This window comes from Malania oleifera, chromosome 4, assembly GCF_029873635.1.
Source record: "Malania oleifera isolate guangnan ecotype guangnan chromosome 4, ASM2987363v1, whole genome shotgun sequence".
Taxonomy (NCBI): domain Eukaryota; kingdom Viridiplantae; phylum Streptophyta; class Magnoliopsida; order Santalales; family Ximeniaceae; genus Malania; species Malania oleifera.
Window position 1 is genome coordinate 89186414 of NC_080420.1, and position 14604 is coordinate 89201017.

A 14604-nucleotide genomic window follows, 5' to 3' on the forward strand; every position below is an offset into this window, starting at 1 on the left:
TTTATTTTGAGATTATCTTTTATTTAGTATTTCAATATCATAATATTTATTTTATTTTTAATTGTAATTATTAAAATAAATATTTAATGTATGTCTATATAATATTTCTTGAATTTTATTTTTTTAGGAATGTATTTTCTTATTTTTAAAAAATAATAATATTTTTTATTACAAAATAATTTACATTATTTGTATATATATATATGTATCGCTAGCTTAGTTTAATTGTTGCTTAGCTGAAAGAAGTTTTTCTTTTTGGTTTAAACATTTAATCTATCTAAAATATATTTTCTAAATATGATTTTATCTTATTTTGACTAAAATAAATTCACGAAATTCATGTATTTCAGAAATATTATCCCATCTCCCCATGTATTTCCCAAATCGCCTCTCTCCACTCCTCCCTTCGCAGCCCCGAAGCCCTCCACGCCCTCGAAGTACCTCAGGTACATTGATCTCTCTCTCTCTCTCGCGAAAAGCCTGTCCAGTGCACTGATTTATGACGCTTGAGTAACAGGAGAGCGATGGTTTTGGTTTTTTGGATTTCTAAATTTTTCATCAGTCTACTTTACTGATGTCGATTATTTTATGAAATGTAAATATACTAAAGAAGATATATTCATGGTAGATTTGAAGTTGAGGAGTATCTGCGTATTAGATTTGGTCTTGAACTCTGTATATGCTGAACTCTGTTCTGTTGTTAACTAAACATAAAGCATGGTTTGGGATTTGCACTAACTATTTATTATTCCCAGCTGAAGCATTTTCTATGAAATTACACACGCACACACACACACACACACACACGCTTGCACAAAACATGCTAGGAAATTTCTTGAAATGACCTGTCGAATAATATATATATATATATATATATATATATATAATATTTTACATGGCTATTGAAAGGAAATGGATGCCTCCGTCATGCTGCGGTATCATGCAGTTTCATCATTTGAGTAGATACAATCATTTTATTTCTTTTGGATACCGTTTCACATTTTATCCAATGGTTTTTCTTTACCCTAAAAAGGAGCATTTGTCCAAATCATCTCATTTTTTTCACTGTAAAAATTGTTTAATTTCTTGGGCTTTGATCATGCTTGCAAGTTGCGATTGAATTTTTGTATCATAATTAATGCTTGCCATTCTGTGCATTTTAATTCTGTTTTGCTACTCAGGTCAGAATTTCAGATGGTTCATTTAATAAGGTGGTGCCAAGAGTGTCGGTGGCTGATTTAGAGGTCTCCTGCCATTGTGTTCCCTTGTTCTTGTCTACACACACCATTTATGAGTTAATTCCTGATTCTGGAAAGGTTTGGATGGTTTATTCCTTGTGGCACCTTTATCAGATTTACATTTTTTTGGTGTCTAAAACTTTAAACTTAATTTTCACTCAGCTGCATTGTAAAAAGAAAAAGCTTAAAAATTTGTATGGATTAGTTTTGATTGTATAGATTTGTAGTCTGTGTAGAATTCTTGTACAAGACCCCGGGGAAAAAAAAATGAAATTTCGTATGCAGATTTCAGGACTTCAGAACCCACATTGGTATCGTGCTTTTTCTGTAGTTTAAGAAAATGGTGGAACCTAAAGGTCTACCGTACTTCTTATGCCCACATTGATATAGTGCCTTCTTTTTTTTTTTTTCTCAATGAATACCACGAGTTGTTTGAAACGATCAACCACTGTGCATGTATTAAAAGACTCATCCCCCTGTTTAATTACTTGCTTTGTTTGTATATATATTAATTTGCTTGATCAGTTTTTTTAGAAATTAATAAATGAAACTCGGTACAAATTGTTACTCCAGTTTTGCGTTACTTTTATTTCTAAAAAGCATGTTGTCCAACCCCATTAAACCAAATAGTTGTTGAATGCTTTTATACATTATCATGAGGAATATTCTGAGCTGCTGATTGTTGTTAAACATTGTAGTCTAACTTGGTATGAGAATTTCTCTTTGGCATAAGGTAATTTGCCGTAAATTTGGTCTACTACAAAATGGGTGGAATGCTAAAATTGGGTTTAATATTACTCATACGAGTTCTTAGAAGTTCATGTCTTAGGTTTATGATTATTTCTTTCCAAAATTTTAGAATATGGTGGGTAATGGGGAGCGTATTTGTTTTTGGGAAGATCTTTGAGTTGGGGAGATGCCTTTGGCTATTGCTGCCCCTTGTCTTTATCGAGTCTCTATTCTTCATGATACCCCTATCGCTGATATTTTTGTTTAACAAGGGGATAGTCTCTCTTAGAATTTCCATTTTGGGAGAAATCTAAATGACAGAGAGATTAATGAGGTGGCTCTTTTAATCAGTTTTCTTGATTCTTTTCACGCTAATTTTGGGAGTGATAAAAGGGTTTGGAGTTTAGATCCTTTTGGGAATTCTCTTGTAAATCCTTTTTCTCCTGTTTGATTAGTGACCCTTATATAGATCCTTTGTACTCTTGATCTAGGAAGCTAAAGCTCTCTAAAAAATAAAAGCTTTTATTTGGACTGCAGTTCTTGAAAGAATTGATACTAATGATTTGCCTCAGAAGAGAAGGCCTAATAAGGCCCTATCTCCGGATATTTGTGTCCTTTGTTCGAGGAGCGGTGAGACTTGTTCACATCTATTTTTTCATTGCCCTTATACTTGGGTTGTCTGGATTAAATGTTTTGGTATTTTTGGTGAAGATTGGGTTTGCCCCTCCACTTTAAAGGCTTTTTATACAATCACATTTCGGGGTTTTGGTAAAGGGAAGGATAGGAAAGCCTTGTGGTGATGCACTGTTTGGCTATTATTTGGTGTGTTTGGTTGGAGAGGAAGGCTAGAATTTTCAAAGGGGTGGCTATTGCTAATAATTTTCGTTGGAGTGGAGTGGTATATCTTGCGTTGCTGTGAGTGTTGGCTAATGGGTTTTTTCATCATGTTTCTTTGAAAGACCTGTAGCGGGACTAGTTGGCCCTGCTTCATTAGTTGGCTTTTAGTTTGTGATGATTTTTTGTTGTAATTTATTGTTATTAATGTAAAGCGAGAATATTCTCCCTATTCTATTTTCCATTTTTTCTTTTCTCTTTTTTTTTTTTCTGATGTACATTCTTCTTTGTTCTAATAAATTCTTTGTTTATAAAAAAAAACATAGTATCAGAGCTAGTTACCAAGGGATCTTGGGTTCTAGTCTTGTTGCCTGCGCTAATTGTGTGTTGTTTAAAAAATTATTGTATTCCTTGTAATGGGTGTAATTTATCGCTTGTTTGTTTCCCCACGTGCTATCGGGCTGCACATGCGGAGGAGTGTTAAAGCTTGATATACATTGCTGGCCTACTACCTAATAGCCTAAACTTTTAGTTAAAGTGGTAATCTAACAATACTAGACCATATAAAATGGGGTAGGCTACAACTAAGTACCCCTGGTACAAACAACCTAGTAGATGCTACAAACATTATGGTTGGTAGCAACTAGAGGTGACTATAGGCAAGACACGGAAAAAGTCATTGAACAACATTCAAAACCTACGAGCTACTGTGACAAGATTGCAAGCAAGCAAGCAATCACGTACACACATCATTATGCCACAACCAGCCAATGCAACATTGGAACAACAACAGTTGTATACCAAAAAAAGAGTATGGGATTGACTTCACATCAGCAAACCATCATGAATACATACAGAATCCAACCAAGAATGCTGCACGGTGTCACAGACCCTCAAATAAAACTCAATTAAGGGCCGCATGGCACTCATCAAGAGCTCTCCCCCAATTGAGTCAATCGATCATTATACGTTTAAGCCTGCAGACACGAGCATCATGTAAGTCTCAATAACCACTCAATAACCATTTAAGTACTAATACAAACAACAATGATCTCATAGGCAAGAGACATTCATACAAAAGATATTAGACATTCATACAAAAGATATTTATAGATCAATAAGGTACATCATTGTTCAAGACAACGAAACATAGCGATGAAAAAAGACTACTTGTTTTATTCAATTAAGAGAACAATCATACAAGTATTAACACAAGTAATTTGATATCCATTATAAATCCATGGAGAATACATGTAATGCAATCTCTCTCCCCTCCATTTATCCCATTACGTTGTCTCCCCTAACATCCTCCTCCACTTGTTTTATCAACGTCCTTGTCGATTTGCTGTAGGAAGTCTTTAGTCCTTGGATTTTGATTTTGTTGTCTTCGAGTCTAGGAAATCTTGAATCTTCTGCATGGCATGTTCGAGGTTTTCAGCCTTCTCCCAATTGTTCTCTTCTTCTCCCAACCCTATCCACTTAACCAGGTACCGTTGCTGTTGACAACCTTCTTCGTTGATGACTCTGTTTGCAAGGATCTCCTCGACATCTCTGATTGTAGTCTTCATTCTGGAAATGGTTGATCTCCTTGGCTTCTGTCGACCTGAATCTTCTTCATCAACATGTAATGGTTTTAAGTTTCCGACGTGAAACATTGTATGGACTGGTGATCTGTGGCTCTTCATCTACTCTGGTTGTTCAAGTCGATTAGATGCATGTCCAACTTTTTCCATCACCTTGATTGGGTCTTCATATCGTCGTAGAAGTCTTTTGTCCTTGCCACGAAGAAATCGAAATGTTTATGGTGGTACTTCTACAAGCACTAGGTCTCCAGCTTCAAACAGTTGTTGTTGTCACCCTTTGTTTGCCCATTTCTTCATACGCTTTGAAGCTTTTTTCCAGCTAGGCTCGAGGGGCTTCTTTGTTTTGTAACCATTTCTTTGTGAATTGGTATGCTTTCAGGAAATTTCCACTATATGGATCGTCCACAGTGTGCAGGAGAGTTGGTTGTTGACCTGTTACAATCTCAGAAGGAATTTTATTAGTTGTAGAAAATTTTATAGAATTAAAACAAAATTGCGCTATATCCAATAGTGGAAGCCAATTTTTCTGATTGGAGTTCACAAAGTGTCTTAAGTATTAATCCAACATTCCATTAAATCGTTTTGTTTGGCCATCTGTTTGAGGGTAGTAGTTTGTGGAAATATTAAGGCTTGATCCCATCAAGCAAAAGAGTTCTCCCCAAAATCCATCAGTGAATCTTACATCCTATTGCTAATTAGGCTCTTTGGGATTCCCCAATACTTCACCACATACTTGAAGAATAACTGGTTGTTTTTGTTTTTTTTTTTGTGGAACATGGCTTTGAAATAGGTACAAAAGTTGCTACTTTGAAAATTAATCAATTACCACCAAGATTGTGTCATGGTCCTCTACGTTTGTAAGGAGGAAATGAAATTAAGAGACACTTTCTCATGGTCTTGTCGGTACTAGCAAAGGTTCCAACAATCTTGGAGTCTTCTTTCTCTCTACCTTGTCTTGCTGACATATCAAATATGTTTTTATATACGTTACTACATCATCTCCCATATGCGGTTAATAGTACCCTTGTGTGATTAGTGCCTGAGTCCATTGCCATCCCTGGTGCCCTACCCACAAAGTGTCATGACATTCTTTTTAATAATGTCTTCCTCAAGTTCCCATCTTTGGGCACATACAATCACCTTACTTTTGTCATTGGCAGACCATATTCCATCCAGAATTGCCACGTCTTCCTTTCTTTTACCAGTTTTATCAATGTCTGGACCTGCTGATTCGCTCTCAAGTGTTTCTTGATAAGTTCCTACATGGATAAAGTAGCCTTACTAGTCGATAGATGACCTATGAACTTCAATGCTACCAATTCTGTTTTCCTACTTAAAGCATCAACCACCTGATTTGTCTTCTCTGCCTTGTATTTAAAGTCAAAATCGAATTCAACTAGTTACTTTTGTCAACGGGCTTGTTTTGAAGTTAGTCCTGGTTGTGACAAGAAGTGTGTGACTGCCACGTTGTCTGTCTCTACCACAACTCTAGACCCCAAAAGATAGTGCCTCCAAACTCAGAGACAATGTACCACGACTTTAAGTTCTTTCTCTTGGGCTGTATAGTTTTGTTTTGCACCTGTTAGTGTTCTACTTTCAAAAGCTATTGGATGCCGTTCTTGCAAAAGAACTCCCCCTAGTGCAAAGTCAGATGCATTTGCCTGAACTTCAAATGGCTTCTTCGTAGTTAGGAAGGATTAGCACTGGATCCCCTATAGTTTTCTTCTTTAATTCATCAAATGCCAATTGACAATCTTTTGACCACTCCTACTTGACCCTGTTTTTCAACAAGTATGTCAATGGTACGATTCTTCTAGAGTATCCCTCTATGAGCTCTCTCTAGTAGTTGGCAAGTCCCAAGAAGGATCGTAGCTCATTGACAAATGTAGGTGGTTTCCACTCATAAATGGTTTGTACCTTAGCGGGATCCATTCGTATCTGCCCCTTTTCAATGATATGCCCCAAGAACTTGATACGTCTTTGGGAGAAAGCACATATCTCCCCTTTGAGGTACAGCTGATTTTCCATAGGCTTTTGAAAGACTCGCTGCAAATGTTCTTTGTGTTCATCTAGAGATAAGCTAAACACCACAATGTCATTAAGGTATACAACTACAAATTTATCGAGGTAGTCTCGAAAAATTTGATTTATTAAAGTACAAAAAGTAGCAGGTGCATTTGTTAGTCCAAAAGGCATAACAAGAAATTCAAATGCTCTATACCGAGTAACTCAAGTGGTCTTTGATTCAACCCCTCCGCAATGCGCACTTGATGGTATCTGGACCTCAAGTCTAGCTTAAAGAAGTATTTGGCTGTACTTAGCTGGTAAAAAGATTTGCAATTAAGGGAATGAGATATGTACTGCGGACAATCACCTTGTTGAGGTCCCGATAATCCACACATAGTCGTAGACTCCCATAATGTTTCTTCCGAAATAACACCAGGGCCCCAAAATGTGCTTTTGATGGTAAGATGAATCTTGTTTCTAGTAGCTCATTCAATTTTTTTTTTTTTTTGAGTTCAGCTAATTTGGGTGGTGCCATTCGATATGGGGTGTGAGCTAGAGGTTTTACTCCAAATTGAAGTTCTATTTCGTGATCTATCCATCGTCGAGGTGGTAAAGCCACAGGAATCTATTTTGGAATCACTTCTTTAAATTCTTCTAGCACTTCCTTGATCTCAGTCGGACATGCGTCTGTTTTTTTGTCCCTTGAATTTACAGGTAACACTATGAAAGAAGGTTTTCTACTCTTCACTCCCTTTTTGAATTGGAGGGCTGAAAGTAATTTCTTTTCTTTTATGGTGTTGCAGGCTACTGGCACAATACAAGGGGTCTCTCCCATAATTACCAAGCAATCGGTAGCAAGAATCGACATAGAGCGACTAATCTTGAGGAAATCCATCATCAAAACCACATCAAAGTCGTCAAGGGGTGCCACTGTGAAGTCTATTGTTCCTGACCAGAGTCCTAGTGACAAGCCACTCTAGGGGCAACTCCCACCATGGCTAAAGTTTCTGAGTTCACCGCCTTCAATTTTCCCACATCCCTGTCGACCTGCAATTCTAACTGTTAGGCTTTTGTATTGGCAATAAAATTATGTGTGGTGTCTGTATCAATCTTGGCCTTCGTATTCTTTCCATTCAATGGTAGATCCATATACATTATGCTCTTTTCCTGAGATTTGCTGGTAATTGCCCAACGTTCCAACGCTCCTAGAAATCTTAAGGCTCCCACTATATCCTGCTTCTCTCCTGAGTCTGTTTTCCGAGCTTCTGTTCCCTCTCGAAAGGCTTTCAAGGCATTCAAGGCCTTCCGTTCGGGACATTCTGCTACACGATGAGGTCCCATGCAGAGAAAGCAAGAAATCGGTGATTGATACTCCCCACTCCCCATGTATCTGCCCTTGAATTTCTAGTTGTTGAGGGTCTCCTATCTCTCCAAAGTTATTAGGTCCTTTGTCACTTCCCCCACTTGTAGACCTATACACCTTGTTCGGCTTTTGTTCATTATTGGCAGACGTTGGGCATTTCTTCTACAAGGAACTATCTGGGAAATTGTCTAACTGTTCGATTGCTAAGAGGGTTGAGGGGAGTTCACGAACCCCTTGCCTTTGTAGCTCATTCTTTGGCCATATCTTGAGTCCTCAGAGGAAAAGGAATAATTTATCAGATTCAGTCATATCTTTGATGTCAAGCATTAGGGCCTAGAACTCTCGTACATAACTCCTTATTGAGCCTGTTTGTTGTAAGTAATACACGTTGCAACGTGCCATGTAATCTACATTCTGCGGATAAAACTGTGCCTTCAAAACTTGTTTCAACCCCTCCTAGGTATTGATGGCACACCAATTGTGTTGCATATCTTCACATTTGGTTCTCCACCAAAACTTAGCATCGCCAAAAAGATATACTGTTGTAATGTTCACTCGGTCCTCTCCTAGTTTGATCTGTGAGCATTTAAAGTAGTGTTCTAGGTCAAAGATGAAATTGTCCAATTTCTTGGCATCTTGAGCGCCCCGATAACATTTAGGTTCTAGTACCTTAATTCGGGACCCCTCAATGGTATCAGTTATCGCTTTTTGGGACATTTATGCCACTGCATTCAACTTGGCACTCATCCCCAGCAAGTTGTTCTGGAATTGGTCCATTATGTTATGGAACTTGTCCATTTCCTTCAGGTCTTCTTTCGAGGCATTAGTGGACTCTTTGACATTTTCTGCAAGCAAATAAAAATTGTCAATTAACTCCTGTAGGGAGGCTTCAAGCTCTATTGGTTCTCCCCCTTGGGATGTAAGGGATGGCAACACGCCCTCAATGTGTTTTAGCCTATTCTCAAAGGCTTCCAACTGCTCAATGTTCTTCTGGAAGGCCTCAAGCTCTATTGGCCTTTTCTCCATAGATTTTAATGTGGAATGAATTTCTCTAGTTCCACAATTCTTTCCTCAAGCTCAGATACACTATAGAGGTTTCCTCTAGTGTTTTCTTCGGCGGTCTCAAGCTCTATTGGTATGCCTTTCTCTTTTAACAATTTCTTTACATACCCTTGGAGATCAATGAACTTTGTCTCCAAGGTTTCAAGTTTTGTCATTCTTGCCTCAAGTGCTTCAACGCATTTTGTTTTTCCAGACTTAGAAGTTCTCATGTTACCACTCACGGTGCTCGCACACTGTGCTATGATACCAATTGTCACAGACTCTCAAATAAGATTCAATCAAGGGCCATGCGGCAATTGTTAAGAGCTCTCCCCCAATTGAGTTAGCCGATAATTAACGTTCAAGCTTGCAGACGTGGGCATTAGATAAGTATTGATAACCACTCAGTAACCATGAAAGTACCAATACAAACAACAATCGATCCTATAGGCAAGAGACATTCATACAATAGATATTCATAGATCAATAAGGTAAATCACAGCATAGTTTTAAATAAAGGGCGCACATTACGTAACAGTTTTTTGGGTTACTGATACCGTTACACACCGCGAAATCGGTGAAAAGAAAAATCACAGCTTTAGCGGCTGTTACGTAACCGCTATAGGACTGTTACACCAAAAAATTATTTTATTTTTTACCTTTTTCTTCTCACTTTTTCCCTCTCTTTCATATATCATTCTCAATATACCTAGTGGCAAAAGGGGGAAAAAATTATAATGAGGATGACAATGATACAAAATTTACTATTTCTTTAAATGCTAACAATAGATGCATTAATTAACAATTTGAAAATACTAACTCGTTAGGAAAATATTTTATTTTGATATATGTCTTATGTGTCTAATAGATTAATGGAGTGTATAATGTATTTTGTTTTATTAATTAATTTAGCACACATAAGAATTTATCATTTATAAGAACAATGAGAAGTATAAATACGCGCACACACATAATTTTTATATCAATGGTGGTTTAAAAAAAATGTAAACTTGTTGCCCTTACCAAATAACTTAGTTACATGAACTAAAGGATCCAAAATACATTAAAACTCTTTTTAAGAAGGGCTAAAAACTTAAAACATGTAAGTATGCTAATATGCACAAGGTTGTGCGTGCTTCAAAAAAATTCACGGCCGTTACACTTGCTTCCTGTTATGTAACATCTGCTACTTCCGCTTCCCGTTACATCCATTACTGTTACGTTACGCTACCTACTACCGCGATTTAAAACCATGCATCACAATTCAAGACAATGAAACACAATGATGAAAAGGACTACTTGTTTTCTTCAATTAAGAGAACAATCATACAAGTATTAACACAAGTGATTTGATATCCATTATAAATCCCTGGAGAATACATGCAAAGCAATCCCCCTCCTCTGGCATTTATCCCATTATGTTGTCACCCCTTAACACACGGCCTAATTGAGAGAAAAAGTGTCCCTCAATGGCTCTCAAATTAAACAAACAAACCAGACTTGAGAAGTGATTAAGGAAAGATAAAGGGGGAAAAGTGTCCAAAATCAACTCAAATGAATCAGATTTAGAGAAGATCAATACTCTGATATGTGCTGTAGTTTTGAAATAAATTGAAGATTCAACGAAGAAAATACAACACTTAGGGTTAGAGATGGAGAAAAGAAGTAGAGAAGAAGAGAAGGAGAGAAAAAGCCAGGCAGCAGTTTTCCTGGAGCTTACATATAGCTCCAAGCTGTTCCTCTTATATATTAACAATAAAAATATATGAAAGACAAAGTAGCCCCACTCAAACCTCATAATTACTAAAATAGCATATTATATTCTAACAGAATAAATTAGGGTTGATGGTTTACCAGCTTCAAGGGGAAATTTTCTATTATTGGGAAATTCTTTCTTAGGAGCTGGATTTTTTTTTTTTTGCTCCATTAATCTTGGGAGGTGAGAACATGCTTGTATCACTTCTCTCATTAACCTATTTACCAAATCATTACTGTAGCATGAGATTTTATTATTAAGGTTATTATCTCATCCGAAAAACCAAAGATTGTATGCATAACAACGAACAACAACTACGAAGCCTTAGTTCCACTAGATGGGGTAAGAGAAAACAACAGATTGAGTTGGGGGGGGGGGGGGGGGAGGAAAAAATAAAAAAGAAAAAAAATATGAGCTAGAATCTCATCCTCGCTAGTGTGGCAAAAAAGTAACACCTTTGCTGCAACAAAGTACAAATAAGCTCTAAGATCTGATCTGCTGTGTCTTGTTGCAATAACACCATTCATCAATTTCTACAAACAAGAAAACAACATTATAAGGTGATAAGATCTGCCCTGAAAAGCGCTCATTAATGTGCTGATTGGTTATCTCTGCAGGGCACCACTTTCGATTTCAGCAGCTTTTTTGATGCTTCAACTTTGTTGATTTTGACATTAGGCCTGCATTGCCTGGTTACTTTTGTAAGAGAACAGCTAACACAAGGGATATTCTTCTGGATTGATGCTCCAGCAGTCACCAGCAGTATCTTCTAGTTCATGTGTTCCATTTCAAAAGGGTGAATAACTAGCTTAACTAGCTCTCTCTCCCTCCCTCACTCCCCCCCCTCTCTCTGTCATTTTCTTCACATCTTATATTTTGAATTTGACAATGATACCACAAATGCACTGTTGGAACAAAATAAATTTCAAAGCAGCTTTTGGTGCTCCAAAGTCCAAACAGTGTCATATGCAGAAATATTTGTGCTTAAGCATCAAAGAAAATGCTAATAGTTTGCTGATGCCAATATCAATGATCAATCCAATTTCTACTTTTCAGGTATTTTACTCACTGTCATGGAGTTTAAAAGGCCTCAGTTATCAGTTTTAAGGTCATACACTTGCGGGTCAAAGGTTTACCTTCTTTTCCAGTAGCTTTGTTGTTGTTTGCTTTCCATTTTTTTTTTAAATTTTTTTTGAAGGATATCTACATTCTATAAATGTAGAGAATGATTTTACTTTGTCTGACTGCATTCTGGGAGAACCCTCTTTTCAATTTATTGAGCAATCACCCTCATTCTTCCCCTTAAATTTGTGTTATATTGATGCATTCAAGGTTGATATTGTTCAAGATTCATGTTCTTGTTACTATGAAGTAATCATTTGCCATTGGAAGGTGTTGGTTTTTTGAATGTGTATTGCATGGATTTCTTGATATTCAGAACCATCAAATGTTCTGTCTTACATATGTCATTGATGTGTATTGTGTGGATTTCTTGATATTTGGGGCCATCAAGTGTCCCGACTCTTACATACATCAATGTGAAGGCTCCTTGATGTAACCTACAACTTATCTGCTATTGTAATCCCATGGTGCACAACTGCTTATGTAGAAAGCTGCCTCTCTGCATTTCCAAAATAGTATGTAATGGGTTCATATTTGTTACTTCTATGGGCTTGCATTAGCAGTTTTCACGTTGCCAGTGTTTTTTTTTTTTTTTTTTTCATTTTTATTTATTTTTTATGTTGCTTTAGGGTTTGGCAAGTAAAACCCTATTACTTAAGTTGCATGTTTTTTCTTTTGTATATCAAACCGTAGAAAAAGGTTTTATTTATTTATTATTTTTTGCAGAGGGTCTCATCTCATTATATTTATTAATGTTTTTTATTGTGAATTTCCAATATTTCCTGCCATATATTTTTTAATAATTTTTTAGTGTTACTTCCTCTAAGCGCCTAGGCATTGGTTGTGAGTCTTGTGACGTTGTGATCATTGCTTGTGATGGCTCTTTCCTTGTTATTGGTTGACGTGTCTCTTTTGAATTGTTGCTCTTTGTTTTGTAATTTTGTGTATTTCTTTTGAGCTGATTTCTCCATTGCTGTCCCCATGGATAGTTTTCTGGATACTCGCATTACTGTTCTGTTTTAGTTGCAGTTTGGGCATGGACAGCCTTGGACTGGTGAACGAGCTTCTTTGAGGACCATCTACTGTATCAGTCAGAGGCAGGTAGCATACCCTCAAAATGTGGATCTTCCACTTCCATTACCAAAGAGAAAGAAGAAGCCCTATCCCATTCCCATAAAGAAAATAAGACGAGCTGCGAGGGATGACAAAAAGCTTGCAGAAAAGGGAATGGAAAAGCCCCTCGAACCTCCGAAGAATGGGATACTTGTACCCGATCTCATTCCTGTTGCTTACGAAGTACTAGATGCTTGGAAAGTTTTGATTAAAGGCCTTGCACAGCTCTTGCATGTTGTTCCAGTACATGGTTGTAGGTAAAGAAAATTTTCCCCTACTATTGAAGTTGTGCCTTGCTCAGTTTTGCAGCAAACTATTTAGAAGGTTGTGCCAATATTTTGGAAAATTAATCTGGTCTAGTCTCATGCAGTGAGTGTCCAGATATTCATATTGCCTCAACTGGTCACCGCATTAAGGATTGCGATGGTCCAAAAAACCGGATGCGTCGAGGCGAGCACTCGTGGGTCAAGGCTTCTATTAATGATGTACTCCTCCCCATCGAGTCATATCATCTATATGACCCATTTGGTCGGCGCATTAAGCACGAGACTCGGTTTAAGTATGACAGGATTCCAGCTGTCGTGGAGCTGTGCATCCAAGCTGGTGTTGAGATACCAGAATACCCTTCTCGTCGAAGAATTAAACCTATCCGAATGATGGGGAAGAAGGTGATTGACCATGGCGGATTTGTGGACGATCCTGTGCCCCAGTGCTCTGGGGATTCATCTTCCCTTGTGGAGCTCGATACTCATGGGGTTTTGGGCCGATGTCCACCTCCTGAACTTTCAAATGTACCTAAGATTGCTCAGGAGACTATGGATGCATACGAGATTGTTCGAAGGGGAGTGAGGGCATTGATGAGGAAATATTCAGTGAAGGCTTGCGGGTATTGCTCGGAAGTTCATGTTGGTCCGTGGGGCCACAATGCTAAGCTGTGTGGCGAGTTCAAGCACCAGTGGAGGGATGGGAAGCATGGGTGGCAGGATGCGACGGTGGATGAAGTGTTCCCACCAAATTATGTTTGGCATGTTCAGGATCCCAAAGGGCCTCCCCTGAGGAGTGGGCTCCAAAGGTTCTATGGGAAGGCTCCGGCCGTGGTGGAGTTGTGCATGCAGGCAGGTGCAGAAGTCCCCCACAAATACAAGCCTATGATGAGACTAGACATTGTGGTTCCTGAGAGCGAGGAGGCACGCCTAGTTGCATGACAGTTTTGAAAATGAAAAGAAAAGGGTCTCTGTTTGTTGTTGCGCCGCAGATTGCGCCACTTTATAAGCCGAGAACGGTGTGTTGTGCACATTTTTTGTATATATTGTTGAATGAAGCTTATTTTTTTAAGCTGTAAAAAAAGTACATTTGAAAAGCTCTAAATTTCCCATTTTTTCTCCTTTGGGTCTTTGGCACAGCTTGTTTGCTAGGTTTTTATTTTATTTTTTCTGCTTTTATATCCAAAAATAAAGAGGACTTATTGTAAATTATCGGAGAAATACATGAGAACTTTAGGAGTAGTTTTGTATCATTTTCAAAAATTATAAAAATGAAAATGAGAAACGAAAAATAGAAACTAAAAACTGAAAATTAGCAGCCTATTTGGTTAATATACTAAAAAAACAACTTTAAATCATAATGAAACAAACACTCATTTTTATCTTTGAATCAAATAACAATTTAAAGACATGATTAAAATAATAAAAGTACAAAACAATATAAATATAAAATGCTACAATAAAAAAAAAAATTTATTATAATAATTTGACTTAGTTGTTATATTCCAAGATTCACTTTACAAGAATAATCCTATAGTACAAGACAACTGGACAT

At 37.4% G+C, this 14604-nt stretch overlaps 1 protein-coding gene across 8 annotated transcripts; it reads left to right on the top strand.

Annotated features, from left to right (window-relative positions):
- Positions 1–227: 227 nt before the first annotated feature.
- LOC131153761 (APO protein 1, chloroplastic) lies at positions 228–14170 on the top strand. 8 transcript variants are annotated; one of them, XM_058106208.1, is made up of 6 exons: positions 228–446; positions 1182–1316; positions 11169–11347; positions 11608–11681; positions 12697–13043; positions 13157–14170. In XM_058106208.1, the coding sequence occupies exons 3-6, from the start codon at positions 11293–11295 to the stop codon at positions 13989–13991; spliced, it is 1311 nt and encodes a 436-aa protein (XP_057962191.1). In that variant the 5' UTR covers positions 228–446; positions 1182–1316; positions 11169–11292; the 3' UTR covers positions 13992–14170. The 8 variants fall into 8 exon arrangements, with proteins under 8 accessions (XP_057962191.1, XP_057962200.1, XP_057962197.1 ...); XM_058106217.1 differs by having other exon boundaries at positions 236–446; positions 11230–11347; positions 12703–13043; XM_058106214.1 differs by having other exon boundaries at positions 342–446; positions 12703–13043.
- The last annotated feature ends 434 nt before the right edge of the window (positions 14171–14604 follow it).